The 25181-nt window shown below is 32.2% G+C and overlaps 1 protein-coding gene across 1 annotated transcript in view; it reads left to right on the top strand.

The window, feature by feature from the left end:
• The window catches only part of LRP1B (LDL receptor related protein 1B), a 1812620-nt gene that overhangs the window by 1152434 nt on the left and 635005 nt on the right, over nucleotides 1-25181 (top strand). The window contains exons 19-21 of the mRNA XM_072757648.1: nucleotides 452-532; nucleotides 1671-1838; nucleotides 17121-17303. Coding sequence (XP_072613749.1) covers nucleotides 452-532; nucleotides 1671-1838; nucleotides 17121-17303 — 432 coding nt within the window. The remainder of the gene's footprint in view (nucleotides 1-451; nucleotides 533-1670; nucleotides 1839-17120; nucleotides 17304-25181) is intronic.

Raw genomic sequence — 25181 nt, 5'->3', positions numbered from 1 at the left:
GCTAAGAAGATGCTCAGTACCATGATTTCAAATATTTTGTAAAGTTCTAACTCTTAGAAAGGAATAATCCAGAATAGGCTTGGATGGAACCCCTGGGAAACATAACTGCTTGACCAGCCCAAGTCCCAGGGCCAATACAAGGTCTGAGTGTTAACTGCCATTCAAACCTTCTTACCAGTGGTGCAGTGCAGGGAATGCAAACAATTCTTCATCATCTGATTCTCCTAGGCTTTTTTATTCACTGTAAAGTACTCATTTAAAAAAATATTAAAAGTATGAATATCCTATGCTCTTAAGAAGTTTATGTCACTATATTAGTTTATCTAAGGTTTCCTCTGCCTTTTGTGGAGGAAAGGGGTGGAGTTCTGGTCACATTAGCAAATGAGAAACAAATTAAATCAAGCACAGTCAATAACATCTTTCCTATTGAATATTTTTATATCTTTCGTAGAATTTCCAACTTGTGAGCCACTAACTCAATTTATATGCAAAAGTGGAAGATGCATTAGCAGCAAATGGCACTGCGACTCTGGCAAGTACCAAATGTTCCCTGTATGCACTGATTTGATTGGGGGCCTGGCTGTCAGTGCTGCTTCACCTCTTTCAGATGCGGCTTGTACAAGAAGTTTGCAGAGCCAAGCAAAATGGCTTAGACAAGTGGTGAGAGGGCACCTGGCACATCAGTGGAGATTAGCATTAAGGATAATGGGACTCGATATCTGTCCCATGGGACTATAAAGAGATTTGTGTTCAGATATTATACTGGACATAGTCTAAATCCACAAACATGAAGTAAAGGAGACAATTGAGGCAATGACCTGGACAATTTGGGTTCTCTGAAGCATCGGTGTAAAGTGCTCTGTAACCTCAGGATGAAGGAGTTTATAGATTATTATGGAATTATCCGAATGGTCTCAACTCTGCTCCCTTGCTCTTTATGTATAAATGGTGTTTTTTCTCATACTCAATTGTATCATTATGCTAAATTTTGCCAAACACAGGTAAATGAATTATGTATATATCATACATTCTCAGTCACTGATTTCAATTTAATCTATTTTCACTTTGCATTTCTCTCATCTCCCTCCTGCAACAGTTGTTAATAAAGAATATAAATCATTGCTAATGATAGTGACAATTTCCCAGTATAAATACTCACTTAAGTGTCAGTAGAAGAAAAGTGCATAGTGACTCCTCATGTTGAGAATGGAGAAGGGTCTGAATTAAAGATATAGTCATAAACTCTGGGGCATAGAGATTGTAGTTCTAAACAATAATTTTCCATGCTAATTATATCACCAGCTGTATCATTTCATGAAATTCCTGCAGTCACCATTGTCCTCCCATTTTATAATTATTTCCTGCTGCATCGATTTGTTCAACAATGGTTAGTCATTTCTGAGTGAAATAGAAATTAAGCTTTAAAATCCAAAGGCGAGGATTGTTTTCCCTCTTTGTTAAGTAGTTGTTGTTTAATCCGAAGTGAAACAATATCGAAATGAATATAATCCCTCCACTGTTCATGGGAGATGCTGATCATTAATTTATCATTCTTTTATCAAACACAAAGGAATATTCTATGTAGAAAAAAGAAATGTTAGATATTTCATAAGAGAAGTTTTTTTTCCTGGGTCACTTTTCACTTCCTTGATGTTGATCCTTCTTTCCAGATGATGACTGCGGGGATGGCAGTGATGAGGTTGGCTGTGTTCACTCTTGCTTGGATAATCAGTTCAGATGTTCCAGTGGCAGATGCATCCCAGGCCATTGGGCCTGTGATGGTGACAATGACTGTGGAGACTTCAGTGATGAAGCCCAAACCAATTGTACCAGGGAAGGTTAGTAATTTTGTGAAGATATGAACTCTCATTTTTAAATTGATATATAATATTTAAGTGTTTCAGAATGAATATTATATAAAGATAATATTTGGAACAGGGTAAAATAATTGATTGCTTTACTTTCACTCTTTAATTTCTCTGGTTTCTCATTTTAATACCTCCTTATACTTTGATTCCTTCTGTGGTTTTTGCTTCTTACTTTTATCAGATGCTTTACTTGTTACTCCTTTAATCCTCTCCAACTCCTAAATTGCCAAACCCCAAACTCTTCCCAAAAGGAAAACAAACTAAAAATAAGAAAGGCATACTTTTTATTTCAACACCAAATTTGTTTTTTTTAGGCTTGAAATAACCCCCTATTAAGTGATGATGTATTCCAACTGACTGACTTCTGGAATGCTAAAGAGAGGGATACTGTGACCATGTGCCTCAGCATTGTCCATGGGCAGACTTGATCCTGTCATTTGCATCCATTACTTGCAAAATTTGATCAGCCATAGGTCATGTTAATAAATTTGAAATCATGTTGGAAATGTCACAGAAAAAATCGTTAGCCTGCCAAACATTCATACAATCAGTAACATTTTTTTTTTTAAGTGGAAGTTTTCTTTCTGCTTAAGAAATTGGAAGGTTCATTTACTTTTTAATCTATTCCACAAACATTTATTGAAAGCTTTTTATGTGCCAGGTACTGTGCTTGGACTGAATGATGGGTAAGAGAAATCTGGTCCCTGTACAGTATTTAAAATCTAGCATGCAAAGAGACAATAACGTGATTTATTTGCTGAATTGGGTACTTGGGGTGGGAAAGCATAGATTGTGTAATCATAAGAAAGGAATTGTTTTCAAAGTATTTACCAGGGGCATATATTTGTCTTCTGAAAATGTTTAACAATTTATAAAATAGAAAATTTCTGTATTTTTTTCTCTGACACGTGTCGTTTTGTCTTTCTTTTGTTTCCTCTCTCTCTGTCACTTCCTCTCTCCTTCCCTTCCTCTTCATATTCCCTTTTTTCTCTTTCTCTCTCTCCCACCCCTCTTTATTTCATCCCTTTGTCCTTTTCTGTCTTAGTCTAGTTGGTCTACTGATATATAGGAACTAGAGATTTTCACTTATTACTAGCCTTGCATGTAAAAGAAAAAGGTATAAAAATATATTTTTTCCTTTTTTTTCTTAAATATTGGAAACATTCATTTAAGGTGTGGTTGACATGTAATTACCAAGTTACACTTTGAATGTAAACTGCATTTTCCCCCACCTCACAGATGTCTTTTTAGGCTCCTCATGATGTGTACATCTGTGGTCTGCTGGCACTGCCCCTAATATGCTGTGAAAGATAAATTGCCCCAAAGTTAATTTACTTTCATCTCAGAAATGAGATCCCATCCTTCTTTTCTATGTGTATTTGTCTCTAAGTTAAAATGATCATTGCACATTAAGAAGTTTTGGAGAGATTTCTTTATCTTCATGAGTATCCAAAATGAGTGGTACATCCCTTTGTAAACTCATTAGGTAATTTCCTAAGATTGGATTATTATAGAATCAGTGTCTACTTAATGTTAATGACCTTCACCTTTAGAGCACCTCAAATTTGCAAATATGTTACTGAAAAGGGTATACTGTCAATGTGAATACTGTACATTTCTTATATGACTATGGTAATATATTAAGGAAATGATCCAGATAATCTACATGATTCTTGGACATGTTTCAAGAAAAGAATGAAGAAAACTTCTTGAACTAATTTATATTTATCAGATTATAAATTCCCTAATCAAATACTATACTTGGTGAATACAAGTCACCAGAATTGAAGAAAGGGAACATACCATTGACTTTGGTACAAGGCAATTAAGACTATTTCAGAGGGTATTCAAATATTTTTACCCATCATTACTTTATGTATTCTGACACAGAAGTTGTAAAATAATCACGACACATAGAATTGTTAAAGCTGATCAGGAAAGTCATTTTGCACATGCAAGGTGTGTAAGGTCATTGCAAAAGTAAAGTAGAAATTTGATGCAATTAGTCATATAATTTAGTCTCAAAACCTGCTGTGGTAGAAAGACCAGGGGATTCTGGCTTGAGTCTCAAGACAGGCTGTCAAAACTGATCAAAGCCACCATATAATTGCTCAGCACTTTGCTGTACATTGCCTGGGTTAAAAGAGCATATGGTCTAGTTTCTCTCCACTCAAATTGCTTTCAGAAAAGCAAAAATACTCTTGAATTAACTTTCACTAGTAAATGAACAGAAGAAACCAGGAATGGAACATTCCGTATATAATCCTTATTTTAGAAAATTCTTGAATTTAAGTTCAATTCATATTCTCTTTTGAAACCACTTTCAAAAAAGAATTTCTATAGTGATGATCATTTTTTTCATCATAACAACTATATGGTGAAAGTATTCATTGCTAGCCCCCTTCTAGATGAATTCATACTCATCTCCTTCCCCCTAATGTTGTGCTGGTCTTTCCTCTCACTTCCAAGATCCCTTATTAGGCAAACGAGATGCGGTATCTTTAGACAGCCCTGCACACACATGCACATGCACACACAGGGTATACAAGAAAGAGAGGCATATAAAGACAATCCATAGCACATGCATTCCTCCCTTGGTTTCATTGCCTGTTTATCATTAATTTAGCCCTGGTTTCTTTTTTGTTCTGACTATTTTGGTTGGCACATTTTTCTATAATAACCCTTTTATTAGGCTACTGGGTAAATAGCTTTTCCAACGGAAAAATAAGTGACTCTCAAGGAATTTGGTATGAGGGAACACCCCCTAGAGCCTTAGGCCTGGCCATTTATTAAGTATTGAAAGGTTCTGTAAAAAGATGGTTTTACCTGTAAGGACATCTAGAGTAAAATTAAAATGAGACTTCGGTCTTTTCTTACAAGTCATTAACTCTGTCTAGAATGAAAACAAAAATTTAAATAAAGAAAGAAGTAGAGAGAGAGAAAGAGAGAGAGAGAGAGAGAGAGAGAGAGAGAGAGAAAGGGACTCTGAACATATGCATCTATAAAATAACAAATGCATAGAATTAATATTATCTCATTGTTGACAGTTTAATTCATTTGAATTATGTATAGTGTCATTCCTCTACTTTTTGAGGGAATAATCTCAACCATATTTTTCCCAAGGAGTAAGGCTTTTTTAAAGTAAACGTATGATTTTTTTTGTATATTTAGACAGCTATTCCCCAGGTCAATTTCCACTTAGAAATTGTCGTAAAAATTTATACTTAATAATTGCAGCACAAACTTGCATAATGGAACAAGCTTCTCTAGAATTGATTTTGCCTAAATTTTGCAATTTCTCCTAAATGCCACTTAACTATCCCTCAAATATTTGGATTTTTTCTTTACTTTGAAGGGTCATCTGACCCTGATTTATGGTCATTGCTCTTTAATACCTTCTGTTTGGCTGTCTAGAAAGGGAATATTTACTGCCAGCTGCACTAAGAAAATGAGCTGGGTGATGATAGAACATATGGGATCTCCTATTTACATCACAAATACAAACTAACTGAAAATGTAAAACTAAATGTGTATTGACCTTCAATTTTGATTTATTATGAATAATCTTTAACAAGTTCCAAATCCATTAGGCAGTTAAGTCTATAACATTATTAGTATGTATTCCTACACATGGTCGTATTCTTCATCTTTAACTGTTTAGCTTTGCTTCTGCTATGGAAACTTTCACTTTTCTGTTGGGCTTTATCCTTATTCATTTATTCATTTGCCTTGCTGCTTCCCTGTTCACAGATTTAAGAAGGAAGCTAGGATAATTTTGTCTTTGTAGTTTCATATTCAAGTACAATATCTGATATACAGCAAATACTCAGTAAATAATTATTGAGTGAAAGAGTTTATTTATTGACCAAAATTTGATTACACCCTCAGAATCCAACCTTTATTTGTTTTGTATTATGTATCTAATAACTTGTTTTTCTATTTCTTTGCCTTATTCCCAGATCCTGGAGATATTTTTATGATGTTGTACAAGACTAGATGTATTGATCTATTCATATACATCTCTTTAATACAGTGTAATCACTTCTGCTTACCCAATAAATATTTGCACTTTCAATCCAGGATTCAATAAAATAAAATAGATATGACATCTCCTTTATCTTTTGTTATTGTTTATTTTTATTTACATCATCTCTGTCCAATAGATAGTGAATTCTAGAAAGATGGGTAGAGCTTAAATTTTTTTGGTATTTATTATTTAACAGTAAGTGCCAGTGAGAAGATTCCGTTAGCAATAATTTAGTGGGGGAGAAAAGATGTTAGCATCTGTTAGCAAACTACTAATTGCCAGACATTTTACATTTGTTACTTCACTTAATCCTCACAATAAGGATTACTCAGAGAGGTTAACATACTTGTTTAGGATTACACAACTGGAGTTTGAAGCAAAGATTTTCTGTTCTTTTTTCTCCCATCCTGCTCCCTGCTTCCATAGCAATGGAATATAACCCACCCGTTTCATTTTTTTTCTAACGCTTTATCCATAACATTTATATGATCTCCAAATAATTACTATATTTCAATTTCATTCTCATTTTTCCTTTAAGAGAAAATAAATAACTTTCTACTTATTACAGGTCATTGTAATGAAACTTTCCAAAGAGCACTAGAAGGAACCTGGAACATTATAGTTAATAACCACAGTAAATCTGCCTGTCTCCTTTTGTTTGTTTGTTTCTATTCTCCTTTCACTCCCACAACTCTCCTTGATAAAGTAGATTCTGAAACTTTGTCATTACAATAGCTGTGGACAGTCTCCCAAAGACAATTTCTTCAATCACCCAAAGTATATGTTAGTCAGCCATGAAAATTTCACCTAATAGACTTAGGAAATTCAGAAAGCTGGAAGAAAATGAAAGATCATTTAGTACAGTTATTTTATCATGCAGATGAAGTAAATGGCCCATTTACATAAAATTATTCTCATGAGTATTTAACAACAACAGCAACAACAACAACAACAAAACATGCTGCTTCCTGGGAGGAGCTGATAATGTTCCGTGTTAGAGATGTGAGACTGAAAACTTATCCATAAAGACATTTTCAGGAGAGGTTTGAGATTCAAATAATTATGCTAAAGTCTTTGCAGAAAATTCAGAAAGGTCAGACTACGACCAACCAAAAAAGGATAATATCCTACCTAGGGAAATTGAATCCACCCATAGGAGTGCAAGTATCAAAACTTTATTTGTGGCAGAAGACTTAGGTCACACATTTAAGCATGGAGAGAATGGAAATTAAAACCAGTATCTCTTGACTTCCAGTCTATGTCATATCCTATCTCAGTTGAACCCATCATGTTTTAGCAACACAGCTTAATCCTAACAACATAGAAAACAAGATACCAATGAATACTGTATAGTATTGTATACAATTAGATTCAATCATCTGTTTTGGTTTTCTTTTATGAAAATATTCTGAAGGTGCTTTCAGTTAATTTTTACTAAAACACACAATCAAAGTAACTTATTTCTCGGTCACTGAATTTTATTGAGAATAAAATATTGTCTTTGAATTTGAGGAAATTAGTAAATGATAAACTCAGCAAAATCATGCAATCTTCTCTTCCAATGATTTTTAATCATTCTCCTTTAAGGAAAATATGGATTATTTTCTGATAAAATACAATTAAAAGCAAATTTAAACTTTATCTACATTTAGAGGTATAATATCTACTTTCAATGAGATACAAATTGTCTGGCTTAACTTAATTTTCTCACAGATTGATTTATTTTCCTCAAGAAATGTTAACACTGAGATATCAAAACAATGTTAATTATTAATGGATTTTATCCATAGGAAATCTCTTTTTGTTTTCCAGGAAAAAATAGCTCTTTAAAGGTTATTTTAACCTCAATGCTACAAACAACTTTTACATCAAGAGCAAAGACTCAAGGCTTTTGAAACAATTAATAACAAAATCTGTTTTGAGAATCCACAATGTTTCTAGCAATGTGATTATCAGTATAGTTAAAGGGAATCAGAAAAATATAATTTTAAAAATATTTTTAAAAGCTCATAAAAATAGGAAGAAAGAAGTCAATTATCTTCATCTTAACTATACACAAAATTAATGATAGATCCACACTCTTAGAAAAAATTAGCTCTTGTATTAAGACAATAATTACGCATCTTAACACCAAGCAGAGGAACATCTCTTATTTTTTAAACCACGTAATTAATAACAAAAGTCAATAGGTAACAAAAATACTTAATTCTAATGAAGAACCTCAGCCTCTTTCCTCTTCTTTTAATAGAGCCAAAATATAAGGGCAAGACTGAATTAATTTCCATAGTCTAAATTATTATTATTTTTTTATTCTCCAGTAGTGGCTAATGATCAGTGAAATAGTAGGACTGCAGGCATTCGGCAGAAAGTAGACAAATTTAAAAAACAACAACAAACAGAAAAGAGACAAAGGGCATGGATGATCTACAAAATAATTAATTCACCTCTCAGTAATTGAGTAGTGCCACGCTTTTGTGAGAGTAAAGAAATAGGCAATAGAATAGAACTTTGCCTTTTTCCTATAGAAATAGTTGGGAGTTAGCTTCTTTCAGAACTTATTTGAACTGTCAGCCTTTGTTCCTTTATTTATGTGAAGCATAACTGAATTTGCACTTAGATATTATATTCCTGCAATGTAGCAATGCGATTTATTCACTTTTTGTTAGGAAATTTATTTTGGTTTTAGGTTGGTATGTGTGTACACATGGGCCTCCCAAAGAAAATTAATTGTCCTTATTTGCATCTAAAACCTTCCCCCAAATAACTTTGGTGTATAAGAGTATCCACATAAGTTGCCATGACATTCCTGGTACAGAATATTCACTGCTATCAGAACCTTTCAGCACAGCATGTTGATATTGTTGATATGTATACACTTAAATGGAATATTCTATGAATCATAACCAGAATTTACACCATTTCAGAACAGGAGTCGTCAACTATTTTCTGTAAAAGGTCAGATAGTAAATATTTTAGATTTTGCCTATTGCAACTACCCAACTCCACTGTCCTGGAAGCCATAGAGTATATGTCTAAAATAATTATAACTGTGTTCCAATAAAACTTTATTTACAAAAACAGATTGTGGACCAAAATTGGTCTGCATATCATAGCCTGCTGACCTATCATTTAAAATGCAAGTGGAAATGGTCTAAAGAAACTATAATCTTAAATAATCCTTTATTCCTATTCCATAGAAGTAACTTTATAAGACAATGCAAAAAATAATGGGGAGGAAATAAAGTCCAAAGGAAGAAAAGACAAGCCATTAATAATTTCTAAATAATATTATCTGGCCTTTCCTCAAACATATACTTTATATGTATATGCTTAAAAACATTCTTTCTACATAAGAATGTTTCACATTATTTTAAAAAATCAAATTAAATAAAGCAATATTTAAAAAAAATTTCCAGTAAGTATTTGATACCTGTTGTGAGCTAAGCGTATTGCCAAACCAAGAAATTCCAAATGTATAATATGTATATTGCAACCTGTTTTAGTTAATAATTGGTATCTAACATAGCTATTAAGGTGACTGGCTAATTTGAACAGTAAATAAAAAAAATAGATTTCTCAGTTACACAGACAGTTCAGCAGATTAATACATTCTGTGCACTAAAATTTAGATGATGTAAAAGTTCATCATTCGACATATAAATTCTAAATGGAATGCTCATGGTAGAGTTCCAAATATCAAAACTTAATTTAATTTCATATATTATTATTAATTATTATTATTTTTAAAGGGAGGGAAAGGTGGGGAAGGGCAGAGGAAGAGGGAGTGAGAAAATTCTGAGCAGGCTCCATACCCAGTGCAGAGCCCAATATTAGGCTTGATCTCACAACCTTGAGATCATGACTTGAGCCAAAGTCAAGAGTCAGATGTTTAACTGACTGAGCCACCCAGGTGCCTCAAAACTTAATTTTAATGAACTAAAAAGCAATGTTTTATTTGTTTTACATAGGTTTCACTTCTATACCTTACTGTGGGAGGTAAAGTCATGCTTTGAAATTTTGCTTCAATATATATATTGTCTATATGTCTATGTGCTTTCAACACTAAAATCATTTTAGTATTGTAATAATCAAACTTGTGCTTAGGTAGCCACATGTTCTTTTCCATTTCTTTTTCTTTACTCTTTTAAAAATTTTTCTTCTCAATTTGCTTTTCTAACTGACTCAGACAGTAAACATTAATGATTTGAAATGTGATATCTTTATTTTTAAAGTTCCCATTATATCCCATGAACTAATAAATGGTTTTGATAGTTCCATCCAGCTTCTTATCAGGATAATCTCCAGTGAGGGCTGCCTACATACAAGGGTAAAATGAGTTTGCTAGGATTGAAAGTAAAACACAAAAACCATGCCCTGAAAATGTGTTGGGGTAGGAGCGAGGGAGAGGCAGTCAGATTAATAATCAAATGATATAACATCTATAATCTAGATGGCATGCAAACCATCATCAAGGTCCAGTGGGATTAAGGACAAATTGAAGAGGAAGGCCCTGGGCTTGGCTTCATTATTAGTTCACAGCCGAGATGATAGTGTCATCACACAGGCAGCAGCTCCTGGGGAATTCATCCCATGTAACATGGAAAAGAGCAAAACAGTGCATCCCATCAACCCCAACACAAGCCCTAGACAGGCTAGGAGGCAGGTTTTAACAAGCACCCTCCCCCAAGGATCTGTAGAAAACAAGGATAGCCTGACTTCCTAAAGGGATGTTAAGGGTCTCCAGAGGCAGAAAGGCCAACGTGTGGTCCACGCCCTGTTGGCAAATGAAATTATTGATATACTGCCAGACTGATTGTCAGTGGTTTTGGGCAAGTGAAGGATATTTGGGAATCTGGAGCAAACAGCTGCCTTAGGTACAGGAATTATTAATGCATAGTGATTCAGGCTAGGAACTGAGCAGGGACTGATACATGGTGATTATAGGTAATGCAGGAAGCTGAATGCACATGCAATACATAGTGCTTTTTTACTTTGCAAAGCATTTTACAATGAATGACAAGTTAATGTATAAACTCCATTAAAACAATAAAAAAAGTCAGGTTTTTTTCCACCCAGATTGGTCTCACAGTTTAAATAATTTATTATATTTGCAACACCATTATTAGATATTTTCTCAGGGGGGCTTTAACATTTTTATAAGCAAAAAAAAATTCTGACAAAAAAAAGTATGGTGTATTTTTTTCAATCCTAATTTTCATTTATTTTTTAACTTTCGGAGAAAAAATTCCTTTCTGTCTCTGTACAGTTACTAGTCTTCTAACGGCAAGTATTTAGTCACAGTGAATTCATTTAAATATTGGGATAAATTCCACCATCAGTTGCCACATTTCCTTCAGGGCTCTGCATTTATTTATTTATTAGATTCCCCAAATTGTATGCTTGGTTTAAATAGCTTCGGGGCAAAAATACAATAAAATTGCATTAGTTAAAAATATAACCAGCGTCAGCAACATGAAAACATAACAGTAAAACAGCATGAGCATATACATATAAACATAGTCATCATTTTAACACTCCACTGGGACAAGCCATATTACAAAGATAGATTGTTTGCCAAGCCCTGAAGCTTAAACAACTGGGGCCCTGGGGAACCACGTGGGCCTGGAACTCAGGTTGGAATGGTCATCACAGGCTCCTCAGAGGAATGCAGCTCTCCATCCAGGGGAAAATCAACAACTGTTAACAGAAGCAGATTTCATTTGGCAAGAAGGTTAGGAGGAAAGAAAACTCTAATTTTTTTTTCCTGTGTTTTCTGGCAGAGGACAACATTTCTAAACATCAGCACACACCCAAACCTAACAGACATTGAAAAACAGGTTTTGGGGTATTTTTAGTTTATGTGAGGGAATTGGATGAGACATGGAAAGGGAAGAAATATAAAAATGTGTGTGTATGTATGTGTGTGTGTGTGTAACAGTCTACTGAACTTGTATAAACTTTGAGTGTTTGAGCTAATGAAATAGGAGTACATATATATGTACACATATATACCATATATAAATATATATATTTGTAAATTCAAAGAACCTTAGATTTTTTTCTTTTTCTATTTATTGTCTAAATGCTCCCCATGTGATCTATAAATACCATGTATCTGAGCATGTCAGAATCTAGTGGAAGGTCTTTCTGTGATTCCCAGTAGCCTTCGGACTTAAATTCAAACCATTTAGCAAAAAGCATACGGAGCTATTCAAGATCCAGGCCTTGCCCACTTGTCTAGTTTTCTTTCTCCCCTTCTCCATCACACCACAGAATTTTATGAATGCTGCTGACTTTTGTTCAGAATATCTTTTGTCTCATTCTACTCCCTCTGCTGCTGCCTGACTCGTAATCATGAGCAGAACTCTTTTCCTTTCCTCTGTCGTAAGAATTCATGGTACTGTCTCATTTTCATAAGAGACCAAATCTTACCACTACTTGGCAACAGAATAAAATAAATATTACAAAAAAATAAATAAAAAATAAATATTACATTTATTAGAGTAAATAGACTGAACAACAGTACTCTAAATACAAAGCATAAATGTTTATCGTTACTTCATGATTATTATATGAGCTAATTATTTCTCTTCATTCTTAAGCTCTATAGGAGAAAAGACTTGCAAGAAGGTAGAATGGTACAGTGGTAAAGAAAGCAGGCTCTTAATTTTAATTATGTGGGCTCAAATATCATCTCTGCTGCTCATCATCTGGGTAAATGCTAACATACTGATTTGTGGTTTTGTTTCTGTGAAATGGGGTGCTCTCAATAAGCAGTCTTAATTTTTTTAATCAAAATCAAAAGGAACAAATGAGTGATTCTTTTTTCACTGGATTTTAATCCATTATAATATGATGGATTTGAAGCACGAGCAAAATCAAATGCTATATAAACTACTATTTACATGCAAGGTATGTGGAATGAGAATTAAAAATGAAAACAGGAAAGTGTGAAATTGGTCTTGGCGTTCTCCTTGGAGTTTTCTGTGAATCAAGAAAAGCTCTGATCCTTTCCACAGAGGGGAAAGATGCATAACAACATAAAGCATCATATAAAATCTGAGATCTTATAAGTCTCTAAAGCTTACCCATGACTTTCTTAAATCTACAGACACCAAAACAAGAGACCAGATCCTAGATAATTGTTTTTTTTTTAACTGAGTCTTAAAGAATGTTATGGACATTAATAGATTAAATATAAAGAGGAAGGGAATCCAGGCTGGGGAAATGGTATAACTAGGACCAGGAGGTATACGTAAGTGACATGTATGCAAGCATTCTTAAAAGGACAATTGTTTCATCATTTAGATTTGAATATTTATAATGGTGTTATTGTATTTCCTTCTCCAGACTATACTGTCATTCTAAACTTATTTTGATCTGGTTGTTTGTGGTTCCACTCAAGAGACAGTATACCCATCCATAGAGGTTTAGACGTGAGTAGTTTAAGAAGAAGAAAAGCTTCAGGGAAATACCACATTTGTATTTAGATTTGTAAGATAAATGTTTATTTAGAATAAGAAAACAAATGAGTAGATTCACTTATGAAGTACAAATAGACAAACCAAACAATACCAAGCAAAGCAAAGAAAATGCAAATAGAATTTAAAAAAAAAAACTAACTCAGACAATAGCAGTATACTCTCCTTTTCATCAGTGTCGCCTTCATCTGTGTAACCACAACTTATTTCCAGCTATAAATAACACTGAACTAGAAGACTAAGATTTTATATGTAAAGTTGCCATACTGCTGGATCACAAGCAACTCTTTTTCTTGAAACAGAAATTTACCTTTTGCAAGTTTCTTTTTTGAATTAGGTTAATCTATCTAGATTTCTGAGTTTACATAAATATTCTTGAGAATTTCTCATTGAGTCATTGATTTAATAGTTTAACATGACTTTAAAAAACTAGATCTTTGAAACCAAATCCAAAATATATTTAGAAGAGTCAAAGCATTATTTTTACGATAATTAGACATAGAATTCCTTTCATTTATTGAGATTTTTGAGGCAACGTAGTACCTGTAGAAATAAAGGATGGGAAGAGGAATAGAAATATGGTTTTGAATTTGGTATATACTATTTAATTTTATTTAAGCTAATAAAGTGTTTCCTCAATTAGGTGCTTTTATTTATTTTTTAATTAGTTGCTTTTAAATGTAAAATATGTTATTTCTTTTCAAAATTTCCTTATATATTACTATCCTGTTTATTTATTTACTTAGCATGCTGATTATTTCCATAATAATCTAAATAATAGCCTGGAAAGATAAAATATTATAACGAGGAAGGACATTTTTAAAAAGAGAGAAAAAGGATTAGCAATGTAAATAAATCTGAGGATGAGATTGATCCAAATAAATTCATTTATGAAAAATTATTCTTAAATTTGGCTCTAAGTTCCAAGAAGCTATTGCAAAAAGAGAAGCATGATGAATTTCAGGATTATTCATGAATATCCATAAAAAGGACTTATAAAGAAGGAATACTAATTTTCACAAGAGAGTAAAATTAGTACTAATATTGAAGCAAGAGTGAAATCAAATTTTCCCTACAGCTTTTCAGAAGTAGATTCAGAAACAAAAGATAATGTAGTTTGGAGTTACCTTACTGTCAACCTACAAGGAAAACAAATCCACTAGGGAAAATACAAAAAAAAAATGAGTATCTTCAGCTCTTCATTATATTAGCAAGTTGTTAATACATATAATGTTTTATTTACAATATATATGCAATGTGCTTATAATTACATATACATATGCTAATGTATATAATATACATTTTATACACACACACACATATGTATTATAATGCCCCATATGAAGCAGGAAAACAGTTGTTATCTTGCAAGGATGCTGGCCCAAGAATCTTACTTTTCAAGAAACTGGAAAATCTAGGTGTTTTTTTTTTATAAGAAATCTTTATATTTTTAAGAGGTCAATAGTATGTTTGCCAAATTAAACATACTGAGAGACAGATTCAATATATGAGCTGCCAGTCTTCAACTCTTATTTTACAGAATGTAGAAAAATCAATAGACTATACCTTCCATTATTAAGTATTTGGAATTACTGAGTGACAATTACCTGAAGTACAACTTTTATACATTATTGGCTGAGCTCATACTACAGGTTATAAAATCAGTTGAGCCAAAGTTTGTATTTTGTTTTCAAGGAAGTTTAAGTAGTAAGTAAAAAGAACCAAAGGCCATTTTACTACTGCATGAAGGCTGGCCTCCTCACCATAGAATCACTTAAAGAGCTGACCAGGTCTTGGAACTCCATTTGATTTGTCTCCTTTGCTTTTTCTGAATATTGAAATCACATAGGATTCTCAAATTACCTTTAAAAAGACTCCAAGTTCGAAGACTTCATGATTATCTTATGAGACCTGTCCCAGCATTCTTTACCACTATAGTAGTTAGGCCATCCTGCTAAATAGTGCACTCCACAGGTAACAAATTAAATATGTATGATGGGTGTTTGCTGATATATCGAAGGTGCAGAGACTGTACCATCTTTGTTGATTGTTTGTGTGGAAGAAAGCATTTTGTTTAATCGTGAAGACTCTATATACCCAAATTCAGAATGATTTGCATAACTAGATAAGTAGAAAAAGAAAGTCTCTTTTTCAAAAGGACTTCAAAGCCATCCTAAACTCAATGCCATCCCTGTAAGTTGAGTGTGAGAAATAGAAGTGTTCTTTGCAGTGGTTACCTTTGAAAATTAGCCCTATAGGTTTTCTGTGAATTGGAATAACTATGTTCTACGAAAAGAACCCCTTTATTCCTGCTTCAGTGGGGCTTATTTTATATATTTTTGTTGTTATTGATTATTTCTGCATTACTGCTCTAGAAATACTTAAGAATTAGAAGTCTGTTTTATGCATCTGAATAATATTGTGTCACCTAACATATACGTTTTGGAAGTCCTTAAATAGAGAAAAATTCAGGAAATGAACTATTTATATTATAGAAAATAACAGGAAAAATAAAAACATTTTGTAGTTAAAATAATTATTTACAGATATCCAGTTTATTCCACATAACAATCCGGTAGACTCTTCATTTTCTGGATAAACACATAGAGGTCTAAAAAGATTAAATAGCTGCCTTGGTGATGTAAGTGATATTGTAAGCTTTGACCTCAAGTGACTTTAATCTTAACTCATAATCACATGATTCTTACCAAACCAACTTTAAGTAATGGATAAGTCAGCTGAAACTGTTTCAAATATGTCATAATTATATAGATTAATTGCTATTATAGAAGCAATGTAGATAAATTGCTGAATATAGCTGTATGAAATAAGCAACAAGTTTATTACATTAAAACTTCGATTTAGAAAAATACATACTAACATCTTTTTTACAACAGAATTTGGGGACACTGGTTAATATGATGTCTCATAATATTGGATATTAATAAAAATTTAAAATACTGCTAATGATAATCATATTCAACTATTATACTGGAAAGCATCCATCTCCCCAACATTTACATTTCCTTATTCTTGCTTATTCTTACCTGTAGAATTTAACTTATATATTTAGTCAACAGATTTTGAGGAATACTATTATCTGGGAACTGTATGAATTATTAATCAATAAGTTGAACCTGAATGCGTAGTACCTCATTAAATTCTTATGTGTGTCTGTTCTCATTCTAAAATTGAAATCTTATGTCCTAAAGAATTTGTTTATTATCTGGAGTTTTTTGTTTTGTTTTGTTTTGTTTTCAAAATTTTGGACATCATTCTTCAAAGATATTGTTAATCAGAAAGTACTTATGATTTTTTTGCTATATACATCTTACTGGCCTTAAAGAAGTTGTCTAAAAATGTCAAAAGAGCAACCGAAGTCTTAATATTTAGTGTATATTGTGAAATCTTTTTATATGCCACAGTGAAAAGCCCTTTAAAGATGTTATTCTTGTCTTTCTAATGCAAACCACAACAGAACATCTACATATCTTCCTTTTCCTAATATATGTGACACTTTCAGGAATTCTGTGGGAGGCAAGAAACATCATTTCCTCTAATCATTAACATTTCTAAAATGAATTTGAAAATATCAGAGAATATTATAGCTATTAAACAACTAAAGTGAACATATATTCTCTCTGGCAACATAATAATGCCTGAAAAGAAAAAAAATATCATCAAGTAAAAGTATAATTTCTCCCCTATCTTTCCCCCTTTTCCTCTCTCTCATTTCAATTTAAGAGATTCGTTCTCCTGCCGGTTGTAACGGGAATGAATTTCAGTGTCACCCTGATGGAAATTGCATTCCTGATCTGTGGCGCTGTGATGGGGAAAAAGATTGTGAAGATGGCAGTGATGAAAAAGGCTGCAATGGGACCTTACGATTGTGTGATCACAAAACCAAGTTTTCCTGTCGGAGTACAGGTAAGCAGAACGTTGGTTCAGCTTCTACCTTGGGCTTCCTGGAGATAGAATCCCTTTGGCACATCCTTAGTGTGTATCTTACCTGCATAAAAAAGTATTCTTGTGTTTCTGGTAAGTTGGCTCACATTCTATATTTGATAATAATACTAATGTTAGCTAGTATGGAGAACTATCTATGGGCCCAACACAGCTCTAAAGAATGTTTTTTCCATGAACTCATTTCATCATCCCAATTCACAGTGAAGAACACTGAAACCTGGGAAGTTTTTAATATGCTCAGGTTAAGAAAAGTCAAAAGAGTGAGCATAGCAGAATTGAGATTTGAAACCATGTGATCTGGATTTAGAGTCTGAAATTTCAGACTCCAGAAAGAGGCATGGGTGCTAAACCCATAGACAGCACTCCTCTTTCCACAGATAAGTCCTCCCCCCTAAATTTCATGAAGATGAATTGAATGAAAGGCAGAATTATATACATTTATTTTCAAGTGCAGTAGACTCCTAAATTCAATTGTGGACTTGCTAGATTTCATGAAGATAAAGGTGATGGCTGTCATTCAAACTGTTGATTTGTTTTGAAAGTCACTGAGGCTTTTATACTTTTATGATGTTATTCTATTATTATGACTGTTGTATTTCATTTTTCTCTACAGAGTAGGTTTGACCTGACACAATAAACCAACTTATTTATTTTCCTCTCTACACCAGATGATGAGTTGAAGTTTAGAGAAAAATTACATTACAATTAACTATTATGGTACAATTTGTGAAATGGGCCATATCATCAAACAAATAATCCATGGAAACAATTCTTATAGATTTCATGATATATTATGGAATCATCTCTGGGATGAGGTGAAATTGCCTTTTTGAACTGCCTAATCTCTTGGTGATTCATTTTGCTCCTTATTAGGTATTTTAACCAAAAGGTAGAAATGAAAAGTTATCACAGCTGTGATTAAACAAACACTCTGGAAACCACAAGGCCCATGGGTATTTAAAGTTATAAAAAGAAATTGTGTTTATTTGGACACACTTCACGTGGCCACAATTAAGCATTCAACTAAGAAATACAGAGATAAATATAAGATAACATGGGCATAGAGAACTAAATACTCCTGAGGCTCATTCTTAATGAGGAAGTTGTGCTTTTAAAATGGTTATTTTTCCAACAATATTTTTAAAAATTATGTGACTCTTTCAATTGGTAGGTTAAATGTCTTAGCTTTGGGGTTATTGGTTTAAAAATGTGACTTTAAATTTAGAAATTCTCTTTTTGGAACATACTCTATTGGTTGAAAACTAATAGATGAATAACATGTTAAGTAATAAGTTGAAGAAGAAAATCCTTTTTCTTTACTCACATCAGATTCATTGGCTGTGGCTCTTTAAATCAGATTAACAGATAGATTAATAAGAAAAAAGAAAAAAGTTTATAATATACATATATCATACATGCACATGGGAAAACTCTGATAAGTAATTCTATGGGGTGGTTGAAACTTGAGCTTATATAGAATCTTAGCAAACAATAGTAAATTTGTGAAAAGTTGACAAAAGAAAGGAAAAGCATGTTGAGTTTATAGGGGTGGCAAATTATAGATAGGTAAATATGTGGGAGAACTAATGGACAATAAGAGCTAGTTAATAAAATGTGTGCAGGTCCATCTTGGCACTGAATTTCTTTTTTTTTTTTTATGGCCATAAGACTTCCCTAGAACAGGATTTATGGCAGTATTCATTACTCAAATTTTTATGCTTATACTCAGATAAGGGAAACTATAAGAAGGCTTCTTTCTACATCTGGTGAATCTCAAATGCTTTCAGCTCAAAATAATCCTCATATAAAAGTGGCATATTTGAGGGGTAGCATATGCTGATCCCATACACTGGCTGTCTTTGGAGAATTGGATTCTGAGAGATAATTTTATTTGTGTTGATTTGGGATTTGGATTATACATTTAATAATGTTTTTAATAAAACACCACATGTATGTATCAAAGAGTCATCATGTAAACCAAAATTTAATGTAAAAAAGCAGAACTGAAATAAAATTATGTTGCATTGTAAAAGGGAAATACAGTATAATGTGACTATAACTATAACTGAAATTTGCTAAAAGATAGAATCTAAGTGCTCTCTCTCTCTCACACACACACACACCTAGTAAATAAATAAAATAAAAAAAATAAAAGTGAAATATGAAAAGTAATAATTTAACCATCAATCTGCTTCTAACTTAATCTGTCACTTAAACATAGTAAACCACAATATATCAAACAATTTGGGGAGTCATAACTCATAATTATATATGCATACTTCTGAATATTGCAGAATAAAAGAGAACTAAATATAAATATTGGATTAAATATATGTACAATTTGTAATGTTTTGATATTTTAAAATCTACTCTAATTAAATTATTAGTCTTATAAGCTAAAAGACCTTTAAACTACCCAAGTAGCTGAATTCAGGATTCATATTCATTTTTCAAAGACTTCCAAATGCTAGCTTAAATATTTAAGAGTTTTCAGGATAATCAGTTTGCATTTGGTAGTTACAGTGGCTTTTCTTTTATACATAAATTGCCATCTATTAGAGTAAAAGTGTAGGCACATTAATAAATTACTTCATTCCTCTATAGAAGAGAATGTGAGCTAAATTAAAAGTACAAAACAATCGTTTTTAAGAGCTTCTAAATGAATAAATGAATGACTGAACAAATGAATAAATAAATAGATAAATAAATAAATAAATAAATAAATAAATAAATAAATAAATGCATATTTAAGAGCTTCTTATTTCAAAGGAACTCTCTTTGACCAAGAACTACACTCTCTCATCTCTGATATCTCACATCCAGACCAATAAGTTGCAGTTATATTATTGTTGAGGAATCAGGGGAAGAAATTTCATGTCTACTTCTCATGGAAAACACTCAGAGATGCATTCCTCATTTGGACAAAAGAAAATAAATATTTAATATTATGCAATGATACCAAGATTATGGGGAAAATAGGCCCTCCAGCTGTTGATAAGGATATAAATTTGGCCCAAACTTTTCACTTCTAGAAATTCATGTAAAGAAGAGCAGGAGTACACGAAGTTATATACAAAAAGATTTTTAGTGCAACATTTTAATAGCTCCCAAACTAGAAATAATTCATTGCTCATAGCTAGAGGAACTACTTAAAGTTACAGTGCATTCACACAATGAACTACTAATGTTATTAAGAAGGCATAAGAAAAAAATTCATAAAGATGGAGTTTTATGTTCACACTTTGAATCCTCTCTCTGCTGTTAAAAACACATAAAGATGATGATAAAATATAATAGGAGAAAATGAGAGAGATATAGTCATATTAACAAACAAAATATATCTCTGATAAACTGATAAAATAGAATAACAAATGGTGAGCTGGGTTGAATCTGGATGCCTGATTAGATTGGATTTAGAGGCCAGTAAAGAACAGATGTTCAGATCTTAGGTTTAATGGGAAATAAAGCTGTCCCACATGAAGTTGGGGACTAGAACCAGGCTCACTGCTGAAAATCAGAAATGGGAGTAGGACTCCTTTGCTTTTGAAAGGAGGAGGAAAAAATTATCGCTGGTTGCTTCCTACTTAAAAAAATTTGTGTGCCTAGAGAGATGGGAGGACATAGGCATAGCAATCAAGCCAAGACTCTGACTAGCTTAGGGACTGCAAGTGATAAAGAGACAAATACAGGATGTATTTTTGAACCAAGAGAGGGGGTAGTGATGGAGTGGGCTGAAGTAGAAGCAGAAATACCTGTACATAGTGATGAGTAAACACATAAAGTCAGAGAGAAAATTGAAAACTCCTATCCAAGATGAGACTGAAAAAAAATCCTAAAATCATGAGGATAACCATATCCAATAAAACCAGCTATCAAAAATCAATCATAAAATGAATTTACTCAAGCTTAAGTGAAAATTAGATGTTTAAATGACGGTGATGATTTTAAAAAAGAGTTAAAATAAGTATGTTTGAGATCCTCAAAGAGAAAAAAAATGGAAAAGAATATCCCTAAATTGAATAAGAATATATATATATATATATATATATATATATATATATATACACACACACAGAAGGTCTATGATATATTGATATAAATATGATGAGCAGAATAATTGTAACAGATAATAGTGGAAAATGATAGAAAGTGATACCTATTATAGTTAGGAATGAAATACACCACCATGGAGCTTTAAATAAACTCTAGGCTGGACACAGAGAAAACAAATTGAACAATAACATACAGGTAACTCAGGAACATCACAGAAAAAGAGAGAAAAAAAGAGCAGTTGAGATCTATGTTGGAAGGCTAAAACAGATACTTAAAGAAATTCCATAAGAGAATAAAGGTATTAATACACACACACACACACACATGCACACACACACATACACAAACACACAGAATAACTAAGTTTTCCCTAAACTGAAGAACATGAATTCTCATAAAGAAATACATTCAGTCTTTTGGGTAAAATTAATGAGATTAACCCAAACTTCTATAAGTCATTTTGAAATTGCAGATCATCAGATACTGAAACTACCAGAAAGAAAATCAGATTATCTAAGAAGATATTAAGAAATGCCTCAAGAAAATGGAGTAATAAGAAGCTGAGGGAAAAACACATTCAGGCTAATATTCTATATCCAGGTAAAATATTATTCCAGATAATTTAGTCATATAAATCACAAGGCATTTTTCCACATTAATCCTCACTAAGAAAATTATTAAGGCAATCAGAAAATAAGATTTAATGAGAAAACGAGAGAGATAAGTTTAGGGACCAAAGTAAAATATTAATGAGATCAACAACAACGACAAAACCAACCAAACAAAATCAAATGATAAAAAATGCAATCTTCAAATAAAGGTTTTGCAGTCTAAACATCTTACATTAAATAATATACTATTGACAGCAAAAATTACAAAAACCACAATAAGAAAACCATGTTAGAAGCAAGAAATTCTACTCACTTACTCTAGCTTATTAAAAATTAAATTGAAGAAAACTAAGCAGGAATAGGGAAGATCTAAATATAGTTATATATATTTTATATATAAAAAATGTAATTCTATTCTTAGAAGTAAAAAAAAAAAAATGAACCTTTTTTTATAAGGCTCCAGAGAGATTTGTTTTTAATAAGCATTTATTGTCATAAATAACTTCAGTTAAGTCCCAAGAAGTAGAAATGATGCAGACAAAATTTCCTGATCATAGCATAATAAATCTAATAATTATGAAGAGTAAACCACTCTTGAATTTGGAACTTTAATAATGAAAGTACTCATTATCTTAATTCAATGGAGTTTCAAAATGAGATTGTAGAACTTTTACAAAATAAAGATTTGTACATATAAGAACATATGGAATATAACTAAAGCATTGCTCAAAAGAAAATTTCATAATTTTGCACATTTGTATGCAGTGTCTGAAACTCTTAGTGATTCTTTAAACTCTAACAACTTCAAAAGTATAAATGCTATAAAATCACCGAAGAAATCATCTGAAACTTTAATTATTTAACTATATTTAAATTAACTAACTATATTTAATATATAGTTAGTTTTGTGAATCTTGAATGTTTAATTTTGTTTCTAGTGGTTTCTAATAGTTTCCCATCTTCAACCAGAGGAGCTAAAACAAAAAAAGTAATAATCTTAAATGTTGTTTTCTAAATTTACAAAATTACATCTAATTAAAGTCAATTCACAAAAGTTTAATAAATTGATATAAATTTTCAAATAATATTTATGCTTGTAACATTAATATTTTTTATTTATTAAAGGTTAAGACTGCTCTAAGACTTTTGAGATACCTATGTTTTCATTTAAATTTTTTTTAATTAAAATATTTTTTAACAATATGTAGGAGAGGGATCACTGGGTGGCTCAGCGGTTTAGCACCTGCCTTTGGCCAAGGGCGTGATCCTGGAGTCCCGGAAACAAATCCCACATCAAGCTCCTTGTATGGAGCCTGCTTCTCCCTCTGCCTGGGTCTCGCTTCTCTCCCTCTTTCTGTGTCTCTCATGAATACATAAATAAAATCTTAAAAAAAACAATATGTAGGAGAGACAGTATTCACCAATTCTCTTTATGCTTTGCTATATTTCTCAACTCTCTTGCAGTTAGATTGAGGCCAGGTGACTATTTGTAGCCAATGGACTATATTACTTCCATGCTAAGGCACTTAATGTAGAAAATTAGCATACTCCTGCTCTTTTTCTCCTGTCTCAGTGATCTTTTAAATTATGAATCTAAAGAGCATATAAATAGATTTTAGTTCATTAGTATAGCTCATCTTATCCTTACCAGTGCAACATCTAACTTAAAAGTTAAGATATAACAAAACAAACCAAAGGAAAACAGAAAAACAGATTAATTTTAAATATAGAAAAGAGAAAGAATCATAGCATAATTTGAAAATTCAAGAATTAGGTTTTTGAAAGAATAACCAAAATTGCTAATACATTATCTGACGTAATAAAGAAAACCCATTGAAAATCCAGTACATAAATGAGAATGGGAAAATAATTGGAGATGCTAACAAATGATATAAATTAAAGAAATATACTGTGTCTCAGAAATGAATTTAAAACCCTGTATTAGTAAATTCATGTATTAAAAATATCCATTTCAAAATTTATTCTAGAAGGGAAAGTGCTGGTAATTTATTTTATAACAATAGGGAAAAAATCAATATCTGTCCCCTCTCATCATTTTTTTCAAAAGCTCCAAGTCCAGCTAAAGAATTCTACTGATATTTAAGGAACATTGTTACAATGCTGTTTCATCTCCTTTGGAGTATTCAAAAGGAATAAAAACTTTTAAGTTATTCTTTTAAGCAACATAGTATTGGCTTTATAATTCCCCAAAGTTAGTACCTCCCATACACACAAAGATTATAAACTTAGTCTCTGATGACCGTTACTACCATTCTAGACAAAGCATGAGCAAATCCAACAAGTTTTCAATGAATAATTCTCTATGGGAAAAAAAAAAAAGCCCTCCTCTCTTTAAAAGCAAAAATGGTCCCAAAGAGAAGAATGCAGTTAATATAGAATAAATAGGGGAAATATTTGCAACACAGATCATAAATAATTATATACTCTGATACATAATAAGTCTTTGGTATCATTTTTTTAAAGATTTTATTTATTTATTCATTCATTAGAGACACAAAGAGAGAGGCAGAGACATAGGCAGAGGGAGAAGCTGACTCCTCACAGGAAGTCTGATGTGGGACTTGGTCCCAGAACCCCAGGATCATGACCTGAGCCAAAGGCAGATGCTCATCCATGGAGCCACCCAGATGTCCCTCCTTGGTATCATTTTTAAAAGACCAACTACCCATGTAAAAAAGGGGCAAAGTTCACAGAAAAAGAAATACAAAACGCTACTAAATAAGTGAAAAGACAATCACCTTCACCCATTACAGAAAGTCAAATATTTAATGAGATTGTATTTTTTTTCAGAATCTGATTGATGATTATTAACAAAACCAATAGTATCCAGTGTTAGTAAGAGTAGATGAAGCAGACACTGATGACAGGAATATTAATGAACTTATAAGGAAAGTCATTTGACAATGTGTATCTATGTTTAAAATGTGAATATACTTTCACAATTCCACCTCTAAGACCTTATTCTACAAATATACTTAATGCATTGGAGGAGTGATACCTACAAAGATATTCATTTAAGTTATATTTTTTTTAAGATTTGAATAATGCATTTAGTAAGCTTGTTAATAAGTATACAGATACCTTTACTTCTACCCCAAATAGTTGACAATGTACAGAAAGCATTCTCCATAAACAAAAGTCAAATTAGAATTCA

Source organism: Vulpes vulpes, chromosome 5 (genome assembly GCF_048418805.1).
Source record: "Vulpes vulpes isolate BD-2025 chromosome 5, VulVul3, whole genome shotgun sequence".
Lineage (NCBI taxonomy): Eukaryota > Metazoa > Chordata > Mammalia > Carnivora > Canidae > Vulpes > Vulpes vulpes.
Note: the sequence above shows the minus strand (reverse complement) of the source record. Positions and strands in the feature narration are given on the sequence as shown.